The sequence below is a fragment of the Prionailurus bengalensis genome, chromosome B1, assembly GCF_016509475.1.
Source record: "Prionailurus bengalensis isolate Pbe53 chromosome B1, Fcat_Pben_1.1_paternal_pri, whole genome shotgun sequence".
Classification (NCBI taxonomy): Eukaryota; Metazoa; Chordata; class Mammalia; order Carnivora; family Felidae; genus Prionailurus; species Prionailurus bengalensis.
In genome coordinates this window covers 150,184,648-150,208,252 of record NC_057344.1, presented here as the reverse complement: position 1 = coordinate 150,208,252, position 23,605 = coordinate 150,184,648, and the positions used below count along the sequence as shown (strand labels likewise).

The 23,605-nt window shown below is 36.5% G+C and overlaps 1 protein-coding gene across 8 annotated transcripts in view; it reads left to right on the top strand.

Moving 5' to 3' along the window:
* The first annotated feature begins 419 nt into the window (after positions 1-419).
* The window catches only part of YTHDC1 (YTH domain containing 1), a 35,780-nt gene continuing 12,594 nt past the window's right edge, over positions 420-23,605 (top strand). For 2 of the 8 annotated variants that reach the window (XM_043572551.1, XM_043572549.1), the window contains exons 1-10: positions 450-821; positions 5,496-5,531; positions 10,075-10,176; positions 10,800-11,128; positions 11,250-11,679; positions 15,874-15,963; positions 16,434-16,487; positions 17,051-17,145; positions 18,635-18,743; positions 18,822-18,939. In XM_043572551.1, the coding sequence (XP_043428486.1) occupies positions 794-821; positions 5,496-5,531; positions 10,075-10,176; positions 10,800-11,128; positions 11,250-11,679; positions 15,874-15,963; positions 16,434-16,487; positions 17,051-17,145; positions 18,635-18,743; positions 18,822-18,939 (1,391 nt within the window). In that variant the 5' untranslated portion in view covers positions 450-793. Of the gene's footprint in view, positions 822-5,495; positions 5,532-10,074; positions 10,177-10,799; positions 11,129-11,249; positions 11,680-15,873; positions 15,964-16,433; positions 16,488-17,050; positions 17,146-18,634; positions 18,744-18,821; positions 18,940-23,605 lie in introns of all 8 variants that reach the window. The other 6 variants (XM_043572554.1, XM_043572552.1, XM_043572555.1 and 3 more) reach the window with 4 other exon arrangements.

Sequence of the window (23,605 nt, the reverse complement as noted above, 5' to 3'; positions counted from 1 at the left end):
TGCGCTGCCTTTGGCTAACCCTAGGGCACCAACTATGAAAGTCTATTTGGCACTAAGAGTACAAAGTGGCGGCGGCAAAGGGACCCGCCCAGATTTATCCTAAGTCTCCGATTTCCAGAATTAGGAGATCCGCGCAACAACCAGAAGCATCTTTTGTCCTCGGGAAGGTCTGTCAGTAGGCTTTTCAGGTGAGAAAACAGCGCCACCAGGGTGTACGCATCGCTGCGGGGTGCTCAATAAACCGTAATTTCGGCGACCTAATCGCTGAAAAGAAGACTCAATCCGTGGACATCCGGGCTGTGGGAGACGAAGCGACGTGCTGACGTTATCACGTTTCCCTTGCCCACCCCGCGTTTCTCCCGCCCCTCTCCGCACTGTGACGGTCCCAGGGAGGAACGAAGCGTAAACAGCGCAGGGCATTTCGGGAGCGGGATTGTTTCAAGCAGGAAGCAGGCTCCATTTTAGCGCCGCCCGCCGTCGCCATCTGTTTCCCTTCCCTCCCCCTACCCCCTCCCGTACCCAAGCCCCAACGGGAAGGCCGGGCCTAGGGCGCCAGAGGCTGGAGTGAAAGGAGAAAAGGGAGAAAGGGAAGAAGCGAGGAGAAAAAGGGTGAGTTGAGAAAGGTGAGCGGTAGAGGCCAAGGTGGGAAGCGCGCAGCCCAGCGGACGGACTGACGGACGTGCCCGTGCTACGGCTGCCGCGGCTGCGGCGCCCGCGCGGGTCGCGTCGAAGCGGCGGCGGCGGCGGCGGCGGCGGCAGCAGCAGCAGCAACAGCGGAAACAGGAGGGGAGCAATGGCGGCCGACAGCCGGGAGGAGAAAGGTTAGTGCGGAGAAAGGTGACGGGCGGAGGCGACACTCGGGAATCGGTCGATGGAGCCGTGGTTGTCGTTGCGGGGTGGGGGTTGGGGAGGTTAGCCTGCCCCGCGCGGAGCCGATCCGTCCCAACCGAGCTCGACACTTGCACCCGCTGGAAGAGACTAGGCCTGCTCTTGCGTCCTCGATCTCCGAACCACCTAGCACTTCATCTCTCCTGGGTTTTTTTGTTTTGTTTTGTTTTGTGTTTTGATCCTAATTCTCTTTTTCCGTTCTGCAGTCCTGGGCGCGGCTGAGAGGGCCTGTTCTTAGTGGCAGGCCCTTGGGTTTATTTCCTGGTAGGATTATGCGGGTGTAATGCGTATTTTCAGAACGATCCTTTCTTTTAGGCAAAATTTCGAAAATCCTTAATGCCACGGCCAAAGCTGGTAGTCTAGTAAGTGAGCATTTTTAAGAAGTGGTACAGGTGGATTAGTAATCTCGAGAAATATCTACAAGTAATTTGTGGCTCTTCCTGTTAAATAGGCAAAGTGGCAAGAATTGCCCCTCTGGTTCCTCGAACACTTATTTTGGAAAACATGATGTTTGAAGCAATAATTATATGACTTAGACATGGCAAAAAAAAAAAAAATCCTAGCCACTATTTTGATAGAAACACGTTGTGTTAGCTCCCAGAAGGTACCACCAGGAATAAATGGGTGTAATTTATAGAGAGCTGAAGGAGTAGTACAGTTACAGTAAATATAGGAAAAACTGATGTTGGTAGAAAGGGATGTCATGTCTTTTGAAAAACCGACCTCCCAAGTGCTACAGATGTTTATGTATATCCTGGATCAATACCTGTCTGGAGAGTGGTCTAGTTTAGATGCTGCTTTTAGGGTCTTTTCTAACCTTAAGATTATCATGATTGTTTTGGGAAGGTTCTAGTTAACAAAAATATGGTGCTGCTGCTGCCCTGTATATACCTCACAGATCTCCTCTTCAGTGTGGCTAACCAACTTGGGGTGGGGATTTGTCGAATGGATTCTAGAGTCAAGTTGCACTAGGCCCACGATCTCTTTAGTTTTTCTCCTTAAGAGAAAGATGAGTCTTCATGCTTCATTAAACTGATCTAGGATAGGGACAAGCTTGGAGCCTGGAGTGTGTGGAAGTATCTTTAAGAAATTGGGGCTATCTTAAACCAATTCAGTGATTAGGTTGTCGTAGTTTGACCTAAGTCTTAAAAAATGCACCCCTTTGAGAAGCACGAAAAGAATGTGAAGGTCGGGTTGCAAGGTGTTAGTGACAAAAAAGGGACTGCTTTTAATTAGTAGTAAATTTAGTTATTACAATAGATCATTTCAATCAATAAGAATTCATTCAGTCGACATTTGATTGCATCAGAATGTAATCTATGAGCTCTGTGTTGGAGTGAGTGCTGGTTGTGATCGGTAAGGTAAACCAAATACAAAATGAGTTAAAAGTCCGTACTTCTCAAGAATTCATTGTTAAAATGAACACAGTTGTTAAATTAGTAATAGAGTAGATACAGTGAAGTGCATTTTGGAAGAAGAGTCATTTTTAAGTTTATTTATTTTGAGAGACAGAGAGAGAGAGAGAGAGAGAGAGAGAATCCCAAACAGGCTTTGCGTTGTCATTCAACGCAGAGCCCAAAGTGCCCATGTATCTCACGAACCGTGAGATCATGACCCGATCCAAAATCAAGAGTTGGACACTTAACCAACTGAGCCACCCAGGCGCCCCGAAAGTAGGTGATGTTTTAAAAATTGTTTTAGAGATGGATTTAATGATGAAAGTTCTTAAGAACATGTAATGCCACCTATTAGCAATACTTAGGGAAGTCATCCAACTTTTGAAAGAACTCACATTTTTGTAGTTTTTAAAAAAAGTTAATTCCCATAGTGGAGTTTATATGTCTTAAATCTTTGATATTAGTGCTTGTCTTTATAGATTAGCTCAAAGATGGTCTCTAGTGGGAAAGCTAGCAAATATAAAACCTATTGGAATTGCTTATTTAATTTTGTAATGGGAAGATTTCCAGAATAATTCATTTTGCAGATAAAGAAACTGAGTTCCAGGGTGTCTCACCTAACTTTATTTATCATTGTTACACAGCCAGAAAAATAGCCAGAATTAGAATACCTAATTCACTCTTCCTTATACTTCTGCAAGAAAAAGTGGGAAATGAAGTATTTGTCAGTAGTTACCTTATGCAAAACATTATGAAATTATAAACTTAAGCCCTCTAAGAATCTTAGACTTCTCACAGGCCTTAAATGATTTCATGAATGATGTAAAATCTTGATGAGAAATGAATTTAAATTGCAGACGTTTGCTGTTGGTCACAGAACAGTTAAAAGACTTGGTTATAGAGTCGTTGGATTATTGGGCTTTCTACATTGGCTATGTAATAAATAGACATTAACTTCTATTATACTTCTATAATACCCATATTTAGAACCTGAAGCCTATATAACTGGACAAATTGCCAACTCCCTCTGATTCCTGTGGTGATTATTTGTCCAAAAAATAGATTTGAATGATACTAATACTTTATGAGGAATACAAATCTTTTCTATTTTAAATACCTTGTATGCGTTTTATTTCTTAAGGTCTTATGAAGTTCTCTCCGAAAAACAGTGTAAAAGTTTATCCAAAATGTGGAAAGTGATTTACCACTTTCATAAGTAACATGTTTTTCTACATTACTGAACGGAAAGCTCCATGAGGGCTAAGAGTAGGTCTGTCTTACTCACCAGGTTCCTGACGTACAGTAATCATGACTCAGTGCCTTGAAGAAATGACTTGCAAGGTTGGACTTGGTTCATAACTGACCATGAGACATTTGCCTCTGCTATCCAAAGCCAAGGATTTTGTCAGTTTAAATTGTGTATGTATACACACAGTCACACAGGCAAGAGCACATAAATATGTACACACAGTTATATATACATACGCATATTTTATGAACATACTTCAGCCCTGTTTATAGTGAGTCCTTAGAAAAAGATTGACTTTCTTGGTTCACTTTAGTTAGGGCTTTAGAAAGCATAGAGTATGTATTTGATTACCCAATGTGTTTGTTTTACCCAAATAGAAATAGGATAAAAAAATTTAAAATACTCTCCTTAAACTTCAGATTGTACGCTTACTATGCTTAGAGCAGAAAATTTGGATGTGATGGGAAATGCAAGTCTCTACACTTCATTTAGAGGAATGACAGTTTTGAATGACAAAGTAACTGAGACTGGTCTAATGTAAAATGTAACAGAAGGGTAGGTTCCAGGAAATTTTGCTTCATTGTCAAAGCCGACTAAGACTATATTAAATGAATTAAAAGATAGAATCTACTTCGGTGTTCTGTGACGTAAAACAAAATGTGTAGTATACTTAACTGGCCAGTTTTCTTTAAATACTCTAGGTCTTTGTTCCCGACCCTCAAATAAATAGCACTTTGTATCTCCTGACCCAGAAGTTTCCAGGTCCAAAACAATGGGCTGCTTTCTCAGATAAAGGTTAATTTTCTACACTGATATCCCTGGAGTTAAGGCTTGTGGCCTTCCTGGGCCGGGAATTGCAAAATTAAAGTGTAATTCTGGTATAATGGAAAGAGCACTACATTTGTATGCATAGTTGTGAGATTTTTGTTATGTCACTTCAGTTCTGTGGGCTGCATTCTGGAATTCTTGTTATATACCTAACCTTCTGGTGGTTAAAGTACTTTGAAAGCCAGTTAGATTTCCATTTTCCCATGATTATGTAAAACAAACTGGGGTACCTGGGTGGCCCAGTAGGTTGGGTTTCTGGTTCTTGATTTCGGCTTGGGTCACGATCTCTTTCAGTGGGCTCTGTGTGACAGTGTGGAGCTTGCTTGGGATTCTCGGTCTCCCTCTCTCTATCCCTAACCCATGCACGCCTGCGTGTACTCACTCATGCGCATCCTCACTCACGCACTCTCAAAATAAATAAACTTAAAAAAAAATCCCCCAATAAAACAATAAAAAAGAAGTTTTGTTAGTCCTAACATCTTGAAAATTTTTGAACAAGCTTTAAAACAATGATTGTTTTTATTTTCTTTTGCCTCCTATATCCCTGGAAAACTCAGTTTGGTAATTGTGGCAGTAACTAAGATTGTGCTAGTTTGCACCAGTGATGATAATGAGGTTCATATACATCATATATTGTGAATGCAAAACATTCACAGATGATTGCACTTCTACAGAGGAGTCAAGCTAGCAGCAAGCCGCTTTGTGTTGTTTTTGAGACAATGTTTAAGTCCATCATTTAAGTCCACATGAAAATCTGAGTTTGGGAATCCTTGAAAATTTGGAAGATCTGACAACATGGTTCTTGAATTTTGTCAAGGCAGTTAATCAACTAGAGTTGAGTACGATTGTCCTCCTTACCGTTTCTACTCTTTCACAAAGTATCATGCATATTAAGTTTATTTGCAGTTATTTAACATTGTTATTCATGAGTTGCAGGCTTTTATGCATACTAGGGTCCAGCAGATAAAGTACTTCTTTAATAGTTAATTGTAGGTATTAGGTTAAACAAAAGGAAAAGAGCAAGCACGGTCTGTGTGCAAGCAGTATTTGTAAATGCACGTATTCATCCGGCATAAACCCAGATTGTCTCTTGCAAAGCCTTGACATGTTACTACCTCTCTGTGTCTTAACAGAAGACTATCAGGACTGCTCCAGCTGGTTGCTTTCAGGTGAGAATCTGGATCCCTAATGACCAAATAGTCCGTTCAAAAAATGCAAGGTCTGGATTTTTATATTAAATCCTTAAAGTTTTCAAAACAGTGTCCAAGAGCTAGATTCATACAAGTTGTTAGGGTATAACTTTGGATGGATTTGAGTTTTAGCTGTAAATAGAAATACTGTTTAATGAGTAATTTTGTTTCGTTTGAGCTAATTCATTGTGACAAAATTCATTCTGTTGTGAAACCTTGAACAGTTTTTGAGTTTTTAAAATAGCTTTAAAAAAATACCGTATTTATGTAGATTTTTCAAAAAACATTGTGAAGTGCTTTATCTCATAGAAGTATATACCTCTATGAGTTATTTTTGTAGTATATGAATTGTATGTTCATGGAACTCTTAATGACATTTACTAACCTTTGTTCATTTTAGTGTTAATATTCTTAGGTTGGGTGCTGTCAAGCTACTATGAAGGAATTGAATGTATATGAATATTTATACAGTATATTAGTGTATAATTTTAGGTCAAAGAGTGATTTAAAACTCTTTATTAAAGGTTTATTTAAAAAATTAAAATAAAAATTAAATTTGTTAAGGTAGTTTAAAGGTCATGCTAGAGAACTAGTGGGTGTTATTTTATGTTAGAACTATTTTTTTTTCCCAAAAGGATATGCCAGTGATGATTAGTATTCAGCAGTGGTAGTTTCTGAGAATATTTAAATAATCTTCATTTTCTTTATAATTAGTTCATTTTAGGGACGCCTGTGTGGCTCAGTCAGTTAAGTGTCCGACTCTTGGTTTTGGCTTAGGTCATGAACTCATGGTTTGAGAGCTCAAGCCCTGTGTTGGGCTCTGTGCTGACAGCATGGGACCTGCTTCGGATTCTCTCTCTCCCTTTTCCTCTGCCCTTCCTCACGTGCGTGTGCGCTCACGCGTGCTCTCTTTCTCTCTCTCTCTTTCAAAAAAACGTTAAAAAAATGTCATTTATATTAGGGGTTGGCAAACATTTTGTAAAGGGTTATATAATAAATGACATTTTAGGCTTTGTGGGCCACAGAAGGGTTTGTCATATTTTTTTGTGTGTGTCTGTCCCCCCCCCCCCCTTTTAAAACACAACCTTTAAGATGCAGAAACCATTCTTATTTTTACCTTACTGGTTAAAAAAAGCAAGCCATAGGCTGAATTTGTTCTGCAGGCCTTAGTTTGCCAATACTGTGATAAAACCACAGTTAGATTATTGATGTCACGGAGTATAATACATAAAAATTTGTAGACCATCAAGTGAGAATGTAGTGTTTGATCCTAAAGTAAATTTCAAGATGTTACAGTGTCACTCATACAGGGCTTTCTGGTGCATTAATTGAAATTAATCTAGTGCACATTACTTTTTAATAATATTTTGCATTTTTTTTTGTGCCCTTATATTTTGTTTAAAGATTTTACTACTACTTCCCTTCTAATTTAACTATAGATTTTAGAAAACCTGAACTGGAGGCTTGTACCCCCAACTGTTTCTAGACAAGTGAATTTGGTCACCTGGCACTTTTGAGCTTCCTTTTCTTTATCTGAAGTAATGGATGATAAAACATACCTTAGGTGATTCATTTATGTATATAGGATATATGTAAAAGTGGTAAAATGTTAAAAGGGAAAAAAAGGAAGCACTGGTTAATATTTGTTGTGTTAAAAATTTGTAGCTACTTAAAAAAAATTTTTTTTAATGTTTTTATTTATTTTTTGAGACAGAGAGAGACAGCATGAGCAGGGGAGGGGCAGAGAGAGAGGGAGACACAGAATCCGAAGCAGCCTCCAGGCTCTGAGCTGTCAGCACAGAGCCCAATGCAGGGCTCGAAGTCACAGTCTGTGAGTTCGTGATCTGAGCCGAGGCGGGATGCTCAACTGACTGAGCCACACAGGTGCCCCTGTAGCTGCTTTTTAAAACTGCAACCAGTCTCTACATTTGATTAATACACTTATTTGTTAAGGCTTTTTAAAACAGTAATGACCTTTTTTTTAATAGGGAAACCATGATCTAATTTCATGCCTGAAATTTATATTGATTTAAATTAACCTGTACAGTTCATTCTGTGTTAGGTTTAGCACATGTAAAGTATATAATTTAAGGTGAATGTTCAGGCTTTTGGGTTGTTCTTTCTACTAATGGAATTAGTGATTTCATGAAAAGATGTGTGTAGCACTATGTTTACTTAATTGCTTATTTCGTTGTGATAATTGTTGTTCAGAAATATAGTTAATTCTGTGAACATCTGTTGGATCCAGTGTTTTACTGATCAGAGAGCTAGAAGTAAATAAAAATTCATATGATGTATATATTTTAGAAAAACAGTAAAGTATACTCTTAACCACCCAAAGAAAGGAATTGCTATGCCATTCCAGGCAGTGTCACTTTTGATGTTCTTACACAGAAACTGTGTTTGACTCCAAATACTGAGATGTTACTTTTTCCTGTATCCTACGTAAGTAACCTTGCTTACTTTCCTATCATGCCTACATTGTGTTTTAGTTCTCTTCAGTCACTGATTTCTGTCTCCCTTTGGAGATATTTTAGTCTGATTTAATTGTTTATAGACCTCAGGTCAGGTTAATAACCCTTGCTATATATATAAAAAAGTAACCCTAGCTATACTTTTTTTTTTTAATTAAAAAAAAAATGTTTATTTTAGAGTGTGTGTGCACACACATGTGTGCGGGGGAGGGGCAGAGAGAGAAGGGGACAGAGGATCCAAAGGGGGAGATCTGTGCTGACAGAGAGCCCGATGTGGGGCTCGAGCTGTGAGATTATGACCTGAGAGGAAGTTGGACGCTTAACCAATTGAGCCATCCAGGTGGCTCCATGCTTGCTATACTTTTGAACGGGCTTTGCTTTTTGGCTTGAACCATAAATGTAATTGTCCTAACCCATCAACGTTTATGAGTTCACATTTCTCTTTACCATACCTTGAATTTGGAAAGATATTTTTGACGCCAGAATACTTAAGTGTTCAAAGCATTTACCATTAATTTTAGTGTATTATTTAAAAAAAAATCAATTTAAGGTGGTAAATATTTGCATGTATTTCTTAGAACTTACTTTGTCCTGTTGTATACATGGGAATGCAGTGACAAAACTGAGTTGTAGGTTTTCATGATCATTCAGCATGTTAATTGTAGTCAGTAGTTCTCTTGACTGAACAAGTTACACTTTTTAGAGTTGATACCAGCAGTTTCAAACGTTTTTGATTGTGTAGCACATCAATACTTTTTTTTACTTTTAATGTTATTTTGACATATTTTGGACAGAATAGATAAATGAATAGTACAAAAATTTTTTTATCTTTGAATTATATTCCACAAATGTTAACTTTTTACCACATCGTTTTTCTTGAATTCATTCTCTCTTCTCTCTTTCTGTGTATATATATGGATATATGCATATGCAGACACACTTTTTTCCTGAACTGTTTGCCAGTTTTAGACACGGTGCTTCTTCGTCCCTAATACTTGAGTGTGTATTTCCTAAGAAATAGGATTTTCTTTAATTTAACTATAGTAGTATCAAAATCAGGAAATTAACAGAGTGGTACCATACTCTACAGACCTTATTTAAATTTCACTAGTTTCCCAGTCGTGTGCCTTGTTCAGTTATTGTGTCTCTTAAGTCTTTTAATCTGGAGTAGTTTCTTGGTGGATTGGTATTAGCGGATTGGTATTATTTCATGACCCTTTGTTTCAGTTTGATGTTTCCTTAAGTATAGGTTCAGAGTTTGCATTTTTTTTGCATTTTTTAAATTTATTTATTTTTTTTTTTTTGAGAGAGAGAAAGAGCATGAGAGGGGGAGGAGCAGAAAGAGAGGGAGATGCAGGATCTAGGCTCTGAGCTGTCTGCACAGAGCCCGATGCGCGGCTCAAAACCCATGGACCTCAAGATTGTGACCTGAGTCGAAGTCGGATGCTTAACCGACTGAGCCACCCAGGCACCCCCAGAGTTTGCATTTTGGCTGGGAATATCACAGAATTGTTTTATTCTTAGTGCATCATGCCAAGTCTGTAATACTGATTTGACATACTGCTGGTGATGTTAATTTTGATTACTTGGTTAAGTTAGAATCTGCCAGGTTTCTCCACTGTAAAATTATTTTTTTCTTGGTAATCAATAAATAGGTTGTGAGGAGTACTCACCATCCTTGGTAGGTGTGTGTTTATGTTACACACAAGTATTTCTGTTCTAATTTTTTATGCACATTTTAAAGCAGTTACAAAAATGAGAAATTAGAGGTTGAAGTACAGATATAGAAGTTTTTAACGTTTTCTCTTGTACTCCACTATGTCCTTTCATACCCTATGGAGTGGGTGTACACTACTCCTGGCTTTGTAGTCCAGAGTTCTGTATCATGTCCTTTATCTTGTATGGTTTTATAGAATTACTGTCGTGTCTTGATCCTGAAATAAAAGATCTTTGACGGTTATGTTTCCATATTTACATAGACCCAACATAGTCAAAGATAAATGCTTAATGGTAATGATTTTTCCCTATTTTTAATTTCCTGCTTTCAGATGGAGAACTTAATGTTCTAGATGACATTTTGACTGAAGTACCAGAACAGGATGATGAACTGTATAATCCAGAGAGTGAACAAGATAAAAACGAGAAAAAGGGTATGCAATATTTTAAATTTTTTTGTTAAAATAAGGTTTTTTTTAATTAAAATTTTTTAAAAATGTTTTATTTATTTTGAGAGAGAGGGAGGGAGTGAGCCAGGGAGGGGCAGAGAGAGAGAGAGAGAGGAAGAGAGAAGGATCCAAGCAGGTTCAGTGTTGTCTGCTCAGAGCCTGACATGGTCTCAGACTCATGAACTGTGAGATCGTGCCCTGAGCCAAAATCAAGAGTCAGATGCTTACCCAACTGAGCTGCCCCGGTGTCCCTAAAAAGTTTAAATAGAGATTTAATTTATTAAGAAAGTGACTTTGCTTTTGCTCTTGTTCCTGGGGTCAGTTAACACCAAAAGTGTGCAATCATTACAAACTGTGGTACCCAGTTCAATATGAATAAAAGTAATCTATTTCTTTTCAAACGTGTGAAATTTCTCAAATACATGAATTTATTCCAGATTTGCAAACTATGGTTTCTTTATGATTAACTTTGCAGTAAAAATATTTCAGAAGACATTTTAAAGATAAGAGCTCTTTTTTCTCTCTGATACATACTCTCTGTTAATCTTTGGTGAAATAAATAGAAGACATAAAACACTTACATGTGTTCTTTAAATTGTATTTTTAAGGATCAAAAAGAAAAAGTGACCGAATGGAATCTACTGACATCAAGCGCCAAAAGCCTTCTCTTCATTCAAGACAGTTGATTTCTAAGCCACTGAGCTCATCTGTCAGCAATAACAAAAGAATAGTTAGTACCAAGGGAAAGTCAGTTGCAGAGTATAAAAATGAGGAATATCAAAGATCTGAAAGAAGCAAGCGTCTAGAAGCTGATCGGAAGATTCGTTTGTCAAGCAGTGCTTCTAGAGAACCTTACAAGAGTCAGCCTGAAAAAACTTGTCTCCGGAAAAGGGATCCCGAAAGGAGGACCAAATCCCCTACACCAGATGGTTCTGAGGTAGTAAATGTTATTGCAGATATAAAACAGAAAGCAATTCTTTTTGAGGCATTAGAACTATTTATTCAGTCTGACTTTATCTGTTATATGACTGCTGATTCCCTTTTTCTTTAAACATCAGAGAATTGGGCTTGAAGTGGATAGACGTGCAAGCAGATCCAGCCAATCTTCTAAGGAAGAAGTTAACTCTGAAGAATATGGCTCTGACCATGAGACTGGCAGCAGTGGTTCTTCTGATGAGCAAGGCAACAACACTGAGAATGAGGAGGAAGGGGTGGAAGATGTGGAAGAAGATGAAGAGGTAGAAGAAGATGCGGAGGAAGATGAAGAAGTGGACGAAGATGGAGAAGAGGAGGAGGAGGAGGAGGAGGAAGAGGAGGAGGAAGAAGAGGAGGAGGAGGAGGAAGAAGAAGAATATGAACAGGATGAGAGAGACCAGAAGGAAGAGGGAAATGATTATGACACTCGAAGTGAAGCTAGCGACTCTGATTCTGAATCCGTTTCCTTCACAGATGGATCTGTCAGATCTGGTTCAGGCACAGATGGATCAGGTACTACTCTTTGTATGTATAAGTTTCTCTTAAGAAAAAAAATTGACCTGATTTTATTTTTGAACATACTTAAATTGAATTATAAAATATTTAGAGATGTGGGATGTTAATAAGACTGTCTCATGATTTTTTTACAATTATATGCCTTTGAGTATTAGAAATACATTTGAGTAAGGTTTACATATCTTAGTAAATGTGTTTCCCAACTTCATATTGTATTCTAAATGAATGCAAGTCTGATTGTTTCTCTATGGAAATGTATTTCAGGTTTTAAGGTTATAAATTCTTAGGTTTTCATACCTGTCAGCAGTTTGTTTAAACACTGATACCTGATCTACTTGATACTGACATGGAACCTGTCTGGTTGGCATTACAGTATTTCTATATCTGATACCTGTAGATTTCTGTCATTTGGCAGTAGAAATCAAAACAACTTTCTTTTTCTCTTGGGAACACACACTGTTTTTCCAATTCTGTACCTGTGGATTGACAGACTTGCAGGGTCTCCCAAAGGCTGGTGTAAAAGTACAAGAGGTGGAAAATAAGAGTGTAAGATTCTTGTGGGGAGATTGGTTAAGAGTTGTCTTGGGTTATTCCTTCAATACTACATGTCCTACCACTTTATCCCTGTCTGATCAATGAGATGTAAATATAGGAATGGTAGGTAGTTGCAGTCATGAGGCTAAGAGGGGACCATCTTTTGGGGGAAAATTCAGAGTACAACAAGGAGAGGTCAGGGTACTTAAAAGAACCCTTGCCATTATATGATGGTTACACATACTGTCATGACTGTCTTATGTCAAAATGCAGCCAGATCTGCTATATATACTAAATGAACTAAACTTTGGAATATAAGAACAATTCTATTCTTTTGTTATTACAGAATAGTTACAGTTTCATTATTAATAGAGTTTTATCATTTTGATAGTACATTGTTAGTAAGTCACATTCTTAAAATTGTATAGGTGATAGAGCAAATGGCCAGCTATTTTCTAGTGATTGGCAACTGAAGTGCTTTCAACCTTTTGCTTACTGGAGTTCTAGGTTTCAGAGTTTAGACAGGATTTTAAGAGATTTAAAGAGTTAAACTGAATTGATGGGAAGTTAAGTTTGATATAAAAATTTGCAGAATCTTTTTTTTTTTTTTTTTAAGGTTTATTTATTTTTTGGAGACTTAGAGTGTGAGTGGGGGAGGAACAGAGAGAGGGAGGCACAGAATCTGAAGCAGGCTCTCCAGGCTCTAAGCTGTCAGCACAGAGCCCAACTCTGGGCTCATACTCACAAACTGTGAGGTCATGACCTGAGCTGAAGTCAGACACTTAACCCACTGAGCCACCCAGGGGCCCCAAAATTTGTAGAATCTTTAATTCTGTTCTCCCGTTATACTTTTTGCAAACTGATGAGATGATGTATTTTTTGTAATTTATAATAATGGATGGAAAACAAAAAGTGCATTGACAATATGAATGAATGTTTGTTCCTTTATTGTGACGACTGTAAGAAACATCTGTGGGGTAGAGGATATTTTATTATAGCCATCTTTGGTATCCATGTTATGAACAATATTTCTTGTATGTCTTATTTAAGTCAAACAAAGGTGACTTATTTAAATTGGGTAGGACTTGAAACAATCTGCAGTTTTAATAAGCTCTTAGATGCTGCTGATACTGTATCAAGGAGCTTAATAATCATATTTTTGTGGATAAGACATTTCAAATTCAGTGGTAACCAATAGTTTCATGAACCTTGATACCAAAACTATTTATAGAAGAGATTTATTATTATAAAAGAGATACCTGGAATTCTTACTTTCCTTATTAAAGGGAACTATTGTCTTTGGAAGATCCCTTATGTGGGACATGTTTCAGAGACTGTATTGTGGGCAGGAAGTTATTCTTTATCATGGAGTAGTTTCTCATCATAATGTGTGAAAGAAAAATGGGGGTGGATTTGGAATTCCCTAATTAGGAGATGTCTATTTTTAAACATGGGGGATCACAGTTTAGTTTCTGTGTCATGAATTTTCTAGATTCTAGTTTATTTTACCTTATTTTTTTCTCAGAATCTTTGGTAACTTCTTTATAAAAGTGACATTTGGTGGTCATTAAAGGTTTATTTGTTAGATGACTTTCATTGTTCTTTTGATCTGAAAATAGTACTTGGAAGAGGCGATCATAAACTCTTAAGAGCAGTGGGAGTTATTTCTAATGGTATTTATTTTAAAAGTTTAGAAGCTTTCTCTTAAAAAAAAGTAACAGTTGGGCAGGGTCTTAACTCTGCTTCTCTTTTTTCTTTTTTCCTGTATCATGTTAGTGAGATTGAACCATAAAGTATTGTTTTTAAGCAGCAGCAAGAGGTGTATTATCATTAGTGATCAGTTCATAATGCTTATTAGACTCCTACATATTCAAAGAGAAAAAAATGATAAAACATGTTAGACTTTTTAAATAAAAATTTAACAAGGTTTTACTTTTAATCTCTGTGAATTTCCTATTCATTGAGTCACCGAATTGGGTTTCTGCTGAGTGCCAGGCACTATGTAGGAATGTGTAGTCAGTGAACAAAACAGACATGTATGAGAGAGATTTAGGATTTGAACCTCCTGACTCTCATCTATTTGGGTGAGATTTTCAGCCATTTTATACTAAAAAGCTTCAGTCTGTTCAGTTGAAGTCTTCTAGTTTGCCCTGAGGGAAAGGATTCTTAAAACTTTTGAAAGTTGGGTATCATTTAAAGCAGGCAAGCCTGGAAACAAATGCTTTTATCTATAGCTGGTTATTTGAGATACCATTATGCCCCCGAGGGATGCTAGCTTTAAATGGGCTTGGCTTTGTAATTGTGCTTATATGTGCTGCTTTGCTCTTCTCTTTCAGCCCTCCAGTAGGAAAACCAGCCTCACTCACAAGCTTATTGTTATGTCTATTTGGAGAGGCCGCAGAACATAAAAAAAGGGAAAGATGCTTAAACTAAAAGAAAAGGAATTTAGAATGTCTTTGGGATTTTCCATCTCCAGACTAGTTAGATCTGGAAGCCCCATTCAGTAGTAAAATACTTTTTCTGTTTGCTCCTAAGAAGAGAGCTCAGGGCTTAAAGAGGACTTGCATTTGAACTAGGTTCTGCACCCAGAAACTGGGACCCTGGCCATGTTGCTTAACCACTCCTCTTTTCTGCTTCCTTTTCAATAAATGCGAATAATGGCTTTAAGTGTTGCATGAGTTTGTTATGAGGATTAAGGAGATAATTTAGCTAAATCTTTTTAAGTAGGTAACTCTTTATAGTCATTCTATAATATAAAATTTTATGCGGGATCATTGATCATTTTTCTGCTGTTTTTATACAAATAAATTCGTGCATTTTCTCTCCATATTTATTCCTTCTTATTTCCTAGCTGAAAAGTAAAAGAGCTTATAATGGTATAATTAAAATACCAATAAACAGAGACAGGAGAGCCTAATCCATTTTAGGTCTTTGTTTTTAAGCTTAATGAAGTTCCAAATTAAAATGGTTCTTAACTGACCGGTAATGTAAACTTTTTGGATCCACTGAAGATTCCTAGCTTTTTAGTAGAAATACATAGGCTATCAGTAAGATTTTAGGAATAAACTTTAAATTGAATTTGAAGAAAAGACCAGTAATCCAAGAAGGAAGTGGACAAGAAGAATGAACTCGAAGACACATGAGCAAGCAGTGGCAACCAGAAAAGCAATCACCGACTTACTCTAGTGTATTATTATTAATTTTTTTTACATTGAAAAGCTTTGGGTTCTAGGGCTCATCAGACACCTAAGAATCAGAGTTGGAATTGTAATGAAGAATGATAGTATACTTTTTAGAGAGAGACTTGGAACAGTGGTACCTGATATGTAGAAAGAAACAGTATATTTTACTGAAACAAAAGTTGTATTTGCAGATTTCCCCCCCTCTTGGAAAACTTTATTCAAAGGACTACCTTTATATATAGGATAAGTCATTCTCAGTTATGGCCATGTGTTTTTAATTTAAGTTGGTGGGAGAAACATGTTTCTGTGTTTGAACGATACCTTTGAAATGGAACACCTTCTGAAGAAATTGAGGGATCAGGGGAGAGATTAGCAATGACTATTAGAGATTGTGCAGAAACCAGCCACGTGATACGTTCTTGTTTGAGTACCTGTCTTGTAATGTTGTTAAAAATCTCATTTGAATTCTTTTTAGATGAGAAAAAGAAGGAAAGGAAGAGAGCTAGAGGCATCTCTCCAATTGTTTTTGATAGAAGTGGAAGCTCTGCATCAGAGTCCTATGCAGGTATCCTCATTTTACTTTCATTTGTGGTCATATCTGACTGATTCTGATGTAATTTGCGGTAGAAAGTGTGGAGGCTGTAGTTTAGTGTGAACTTGTTGATGTTCATTAGTATTGATTTTTGGCATGTTCAGTGTAATAATTCTAGAGAAAACTAAGCTTTTTCTTATTATTTTAATCCTGTTCTGTTACTGCTTAAGTGGAATTTCACTTTTTTTTTTTTCTTGGAAGATGATGATTCAGTGACTAGTTTTCTGAGTGGGAAACTGTTCAAATATACATTATTTTTAAAAAATCCAAACAACCCAAAAAACAAAACACTCGTACACATTGAGAAGTATTTTTTTGTGTGTGTGGGTGCGCCAGGAAGAATAATTTGTCTTGAATGAGAACTTTATGTGACAAGACTGTAGAAATTTTGTCTTATCTCTATTAAAGCTCAATCTGAACAAATGTACTTTGGCTAAATACAGGTTCAGAAAAGAAGCATGAGAAATTATCATCTTCCGTTCGTGCTGTCCGAAAAGGTATCATTTAAATTTGAAATTGTTTTCATTGCATGCTGCATAAAGTCATTATTTTGCCTTATTAGTTCTCCATTAATAGTTGGTTTAATGTAGTAATGTTCTGATATATTGCATTAAAGAAAAAATTAATGATGTAGTTTTACATAGAGACAGCTCCACATTTACTTCTTACTGCATACCTTTTAGAACAGTAACAAAAATCTCAGGATATTTTATGGTTTTGGACACCGTGGATAGTATATATGTTTTTAATAGCATAATCGTCTATTTAAATGAATGATTTTGGAAAAGAAATCTATAAAATTTGTAGCCTTTTTCATACTTAAATATGAATCTGATATATCGGAACATCACTAGATTAGGTTTAACTTCTTGCAGAATGCTGGTGTCTTTTCTTAGCTTTGCTCTATTATGTGTTGTGGCTTAGCTTTCCAGGTTGAATGGGTGATTATGAATTTTAAAAGTTTAGCTGGGTTGTAGAGGGCTAATTTCAGTTAGTACAGCTTACACGTCTGTGATAATGGCTTCTGGTTAATTAATCAGTTTGGGTTTCTTTTTTTCAGATCAAACCAGTAAACTCAAATATGTCCTACAGGATGCAAGATTTTTTCTCATAAAGAGTAACAACCATGAGAATGTGTCTCTTGCCAAAGCTAAGGTATTAGCATCAGTTCTGTTGAAACTATCCCAGTCTTGAAAGTTTTAAGTGTGAAGGTAGACTTGAGTATCTTGAGTGGTATACTGTGATTTTCATTAGAGCTTTAAAGATCCACAGCCCACTTGCCACTTAAGGTCTGCTTTGTGGCCATGTAAGCGACCTAATAGTAATTTGAGTTTTCTTTTCAGTCTTGAAGGTGATTTTAGAAGTCAGAATATTTGATGTTGAAGAATTATGTATGTTTTATACTTCGTACTGTAAAAGAGTATTTTTTTTGGATTTTTGTGTTTCTGTTTTCAAATGCTAACTTACTGAAGTAACGTTTTAAAAGTTTCTACAACCATTTTTTGTTTTATATTGATGCTGGTTTTACACCTTGATGTTGTTGAAAAGAAATCATTCTTTTATGGGGAGTTTCTTTTATTTTTAGAAGTGATATCACTTGGACTTATTTTATTTATTTATTTTATATCACTTGGATTTAGAAGAAAAGAGAAAGAGTTAGCTAAAAGGCCCACCCAAGCAAGGCTTTACAAAAAAGATATGTCCAGTTGCTGTTAGGATGTTGTAAGATACGAATTTTCTTTTAAAATACCTATATTTGTTACACCTTTACAAAATTTTCCTTTTCTTGATTTAAAATGAATCATTATAGCCTCTACTGATTTTTAGAAAGTTAATAATTTTTCAAACCATATTTTGTCAGTATTACTGTCTAATATTTGTCATTATCCATCAAACTAGATGGAATAATATACCAAATAGCTATCCCGTGGAAGTTTATTCTGTTTCTCTGCTAGAGTGAATTTAGGCAGAAGTAATTAAGCACTTAGTGTGAATGAGATCTAGTTGTAAGACTAGACTGACTGAATTAGAGCTTCTGCCTTACCTTACCATGCTATTTCTTTTGATCTTTTCACGAACAAGTAATAGATTACAATGCTTTAGAAATTAGTAGCTTTGTTCTTGCTCTGTGTACAACGGAGGCTTTTTTTAGTCAAACTATTAATGTCTAAAAATTTGAACTTAAATAGGAAAAATGAGAAATGCTAGAAACCAGACAGAAATTTTCCACTTATAATTTACCAATATAGTATTTTTAATTATTTTGATTAAGCAGTTTAAGGAGAAAAATGTACATGCTGTGATTCACCTTCAAACATGTTTTTACCCACAGTAAATCGTTGTGATAATTAAAATAATTCTAGGTGATTGTTTCTATTATGTAGAATTCTATCTCATAAGATTTGACCTCCTTCCCCCAAAATCTTTAATGATTTTGTTAAGGTTGGGAATTTTCTCCGTATTTTTCTTGAGTTTTTAATAAATTAGCACATTTTGACAGCTGATAAGTAAGACCTTTCTTAATTATAGCTTACTTAAATTTAAAATACAACAGTATCAGTAGCCTTGGTCTTTTGCAGATACAATTGCAGTGGTGAAAGATTTGCATTAATTTCAGTCTGTGATCTTTATGTTATTTGTGTAGGGTGTTTGGTCCACGCTGCCAGTAAATGAGAAGAAATTAAATGCTGCATTCAGATCTGCAAGGAGTGTTATCTTAATATTTTCTGTCAGAGAGAGTGGAAAATTTCAAGGTAAGGATAAAAATAATTTGGATATATAAAAACATCATTTATATTAGGCACCTATTTATTGTGATTTGATCCCCTTAGGATTTGCAAGACTTTCTTCAGAGTCACATCATGGAGGATCTCCTATACATTGGGTGCTTCCAGCAGGAATGAATGCTAAAATGTTGGGAGGAGTTTTTAAAATTGACTGGATTTGCAGGTAAATTATACATTCTAGTGTAGATAATTAAATCTGCACTAAATGGCTGCCAATTGGGACTAATGTTAAAACTCCACAGTTTTTTAGCTTTAATTTATTCTCTCTGATGATTACACTCTTTTTTCGGACTCATTCCTAGGCTGATTTGGATCCAAAAAAATTAACAGTGTTAAAGTAAAGTTAAACATCAATATGTTTTGTTTATCTTGTTCACTGTCTTTATATCTCCTATAGGATGTAAAGGCAAAGGTTTATGTAGTCAGGAGTTTAACTTGGCTCATATTTTGGAGGTAACTAATTTAGTTGTGAACAAGTACTTTTTCTTAAGGAAATAGCAAAACATGTTTAGTTGGTATTATATTTTGAAAATGGTAATTAAGATTTAAATATGTTTATTAGAAATAACTGAGTTATTACAACTATTGTTATGTCCTTACTGAATATGCATTGTTAGAAAGTGATAAAAGAAGTAAATTTAGGTGATACAAACTTTAACACTTCATGAAATGGACACTCTCCTGTGGAGAGCTGCAAAATGGGGCAGAAGGCAGAAAGCTTTTAATTTTTTTTAATGTTTATTTTTTTTTTTTTTTAAATTTTTTTTTTTTTTTTCAATGTTTATTTATTTTTGGGACAGAGAGAGACAGAGCATGAACGGGGGAGGGGCAGAGAGAGAGGGAGACACAGAATCGGAAACAGGCTCCAGGCTCTGAGCCATCAGCCCAGAGCCTGACGCGGGGCTCGAACTCACGGGCGGCGAGATCGTGACCTGGCTGAAGTCGGGCGCTTAACCGACTGCGCCACCCAGGCGCCCCTTTAATGTTTATTTTTGAGAGAGAGGCAGAGTGCAAGCAGAGGAGGGGCAGAGAGAGGGAGAAGTACAGAATCTGAAGCAGGCTCCAGGCTCTGAGCTGTCAGCAGAGAGCCTCATGCAGAGCTCAAACTGAAGAATCTTGAGATCATGCATGACTTGAGCCAAAGTGGGACACTTAACTGAGCCACCCAGGCATCCCAGAAAGCTTTTATAGGATAAAGAACAAGAGAGAGACAAATAGAAAATGTCTTACTAGCTAGGGCTACGTTGTCAACCTCATTTGGGGTGAGAAAGCCCAGACTCAGGGTGGCTTGGTGTTTGGGGATTGGCTGATTGGATATACTGCATTTCTGGTCAAGCTGAGCACATACAGGGACACAAAAGTTAGACCTAAGCTTCTGTTTGTTGACATGACACATCCAGCAGGAGCGGCTACATCTTGGGCCTAGAAAGTTATTTTAACATAAAAAACTAAGTATTTGAGTGAACTTTATATGGCATGTACACATCTATTGCCTATAAAATTAATGTCAGTAAAAAAATATTACTTGAAACAGACCATATGTATTTTTTATAAGTTGAAATTAGCTTAGGTGTCGGATTTTGATGAGGATGGAAGAATTGGATAAGAGTGAAAAATGCTATTCATATCTGGTCTGGAAGGCAGACTAGGAAGAGCATGGAAACACAAGCAGAAGCCATGGGGCTTAGGAGATGGTAAAGCGGGGGGGGGGGGGGAGGGGAAGGTATGTGAGTGGGGTAGGGAGTCCCTTTTTTTTTTTTTTTTTTTTTTTTAATGAAAGAGATGATAAAAGATAGAGATGAACAGTAATGTGGGCCAGCCAAAGGAGTTAAACTTTTCTGTATGGGAAAGTGAAGAACTGTGAACATACATAAGCAATAATACAGTGAAAATAGTATATTAGGTTGATTGTTGATAGAGTAGCAAGACTGCATAAAAATATATCATCATTACTTCTCATCCTATCATTACTTTCTATAGGGAAACATTGGAAGCAATCTAAATTCTTCCATATAGGAAACTGGTTAAGTGAATTATGGTTTGTCGCTTAAATGTAATACACAGAAGTAATTATCCATGTGACAACATGGAAAAAACAAATGAAAAATTGCATAATTATAATGTTGGAATGCAGTGTTGGGTTGGTGAGGGTGTCGGTGATAATTCCCCTACTCCATTATACCCAGGATTTTTAAATAAAAATTTATGGCTCTTTAGAAATTAAGGTTATAATTAAGTTATACTTCTATTATAATCAAATTAAGATTATAAAATTTAAAGATCTGGTGGCAGTTTTTTGGGAAAACAAGGTGCTTGCTATTTCTTAGCAGAGATAGACTTATTTATTTGGATGTCTATAACTGTATAAAAACCAAAGAAGTTTGTTAGTCTGTGGTTTTATGACTAGAAACATTATTGGTGTTACTGGAAAGTATTTGGTGATAATGTTGTCTTAGGATTAGTAGACAAAATAATTACCCATTTTAAATTGGTTGCAGCTAATTTTGTTTTGAATGTTACTTGTTCTATTAACCTTCATTTCCCGATTCTTGATAAGGAAATTTGTTTTTTAATTTCAGAAGGTGAGCTTAATTTATTCACGTATTGTCTTCCTCACTGACTTATTGGCTATTTTACCAACTTGTTTGATATGTGTTCACTAACAAGAGGTACAAACCCAAAATACTAACGTTTTGTACAGAATTTTGGGTAGTAAAGTTTCTTTATTGTAATTAAGTTTATGTTGACCTGGAAAGAATTTTCTTTTTCTTTTTTCTTTTTCCTTTTTCTCTTTCTTTCTCTTTTTCTTTTTGAGAGCATGTGTGCAGGAGGGGCAGAGGGAGAGTGAGAGAGAGAATCTTAAGCAGACACCATGCCCAGCACAGAGCCCCATGCGGGGCTTGATCTCATGACAGTGAGATTATGACCTGAGCCAAAATCAAGAGTTGCATACTTAACCACCTGAGCCACCCAGGTGCCCCAAGAATATTCTTTTCTTTTTTTTTTTTCATGTTTATTTATTGAGAGAGAGGGGGAAAGCGAGCGAGTGTGCACCAGTGGGAGGAGGGGCAAAGGGAAAGGGAGAGAGAGACTCTTAAGCAGGCTCCATGCCAACGCAGATGCTGATGCAGGGCTCGTTCCCACAAACCATGAGATCATGCATGACCTGAGCTGGATTCAAGAGTCAGACACTTAACTGACTAAACCACCCACGTACCTCAAGAATGTACCTCGAGAATATTCTTTTTTTTTCTCTTTATTGAGGATTTATTTATTTATTTATTTGCTTATTTATTTATTTAAATATATGAAATTTATTGTCAAATTGGTTTCCATACAACACCCAGTGCTTATCCCAAAAGATGCCCTCTTCAGTACCCATCATCCACCCCCCATCAGCCCTCAGTTTGTTCTCATTTTTTAAGAGTCTCTTATGCTTTGGCTCTCTCCCACTCTAACCTCTCTCTTTTTTTTTTTTCCCTTCCCCTCCCCCATCGGTTCTTGTTAAGTTTCTCAGGATCCACATAAAAGTGAAAACATATGGTATCTGTCTTTCTCTATATGACTTACTTCACTTAGCATAACCCTCTCCAGTTCCAACCACATTGCTACAAAAGGCCATATTTCATTCTTTCTCAGTGCCACGTAGTACTCAATTGTGTATATAAACCACAATTTCTTTATCCATTCATCAGTTGATGGACATTTAGGCTCTTTCCATAATTTGGCTATTGTTGAGAGTGCTGCTATAAACATTGGGGTACAAGTGCCCCTATGCATCAGTACTCCTGTATCCTCAAGAATATTCTTAAAGAAAAACTACAACTTTAATTTTTAAAATACTCATCACTTAGTTCAAGAGTAGTTTTATAATGAAGAATTCTGAGGGCATGTAATATTACGTTGGTATTTCCTTGGGTAAGTCTATTGTATTCTTAAGTTTTGTGTATAAAATGAGAATTACATTTGGTTCAGTTAAGAGGATCAAACTTTAAATATAAATGCTGAAGGCTTTCTATCAGTAATAGTAATTGTTATCAATATTTTTTCTTTTCAGATATGATAGTTTTGATAGACTTATTTAAGCACCCTTTGGATTTAATAATAACTAGACTTAAGTTTATTTAGGTGTGGTCTTTCGACCACTTGTGTCAGTAGTATCTGATCGTTAAAATGCAGAATCTTAAGACACACCTCAAACCTCTTGAATTTCTGATGGCTCATGTATTTTGTAGGCACACTGAAGTTTAAGATCACATGGTGCGTGTTAGCAGATAGGAGAGGAGCCATAAAAAGTGACTTAAGTTATCACTGGGAATTACCTCTAAATAAGGCTATACTCTATAAAATGTCATTTGTCCAGAATTAAATTAGCATCTACTGATGCCATTTTATACTCACCCCTTCCATGTTCATTCCAATTAGCCCATTTTCTCTTTTCTTTTAGAATTTCTCCATTATTTCTTTTAACTTTAGTAGCCAAACCTCTATATAGTACATAAGAGCCTTTGTACAGTTGTATGTTCTTTTGTTAAATTTGTCCCACTTAACCAAACCCCTTAAATCAGCGAGTTACTTCCATGTTCTTTGGATTACTCACAATAAAGCTGGTCATCTGTAGTTGTCTTCATTACACATGTCAGTTTAAAAGGTAACTTTTAGGATGTTTATTCTATAACTACGATGACTGTGGTCCTGTAGTTTCTTTAAATACATTCTGAGTCCTATTTTGCTTAGGGCCTCATAGTTCTTGGTGATACTCTGGTAGGTATGTATTTGTCAACACACACACAAAAATATCTGTAGAATCTAGTTAGAACCAATGCCAT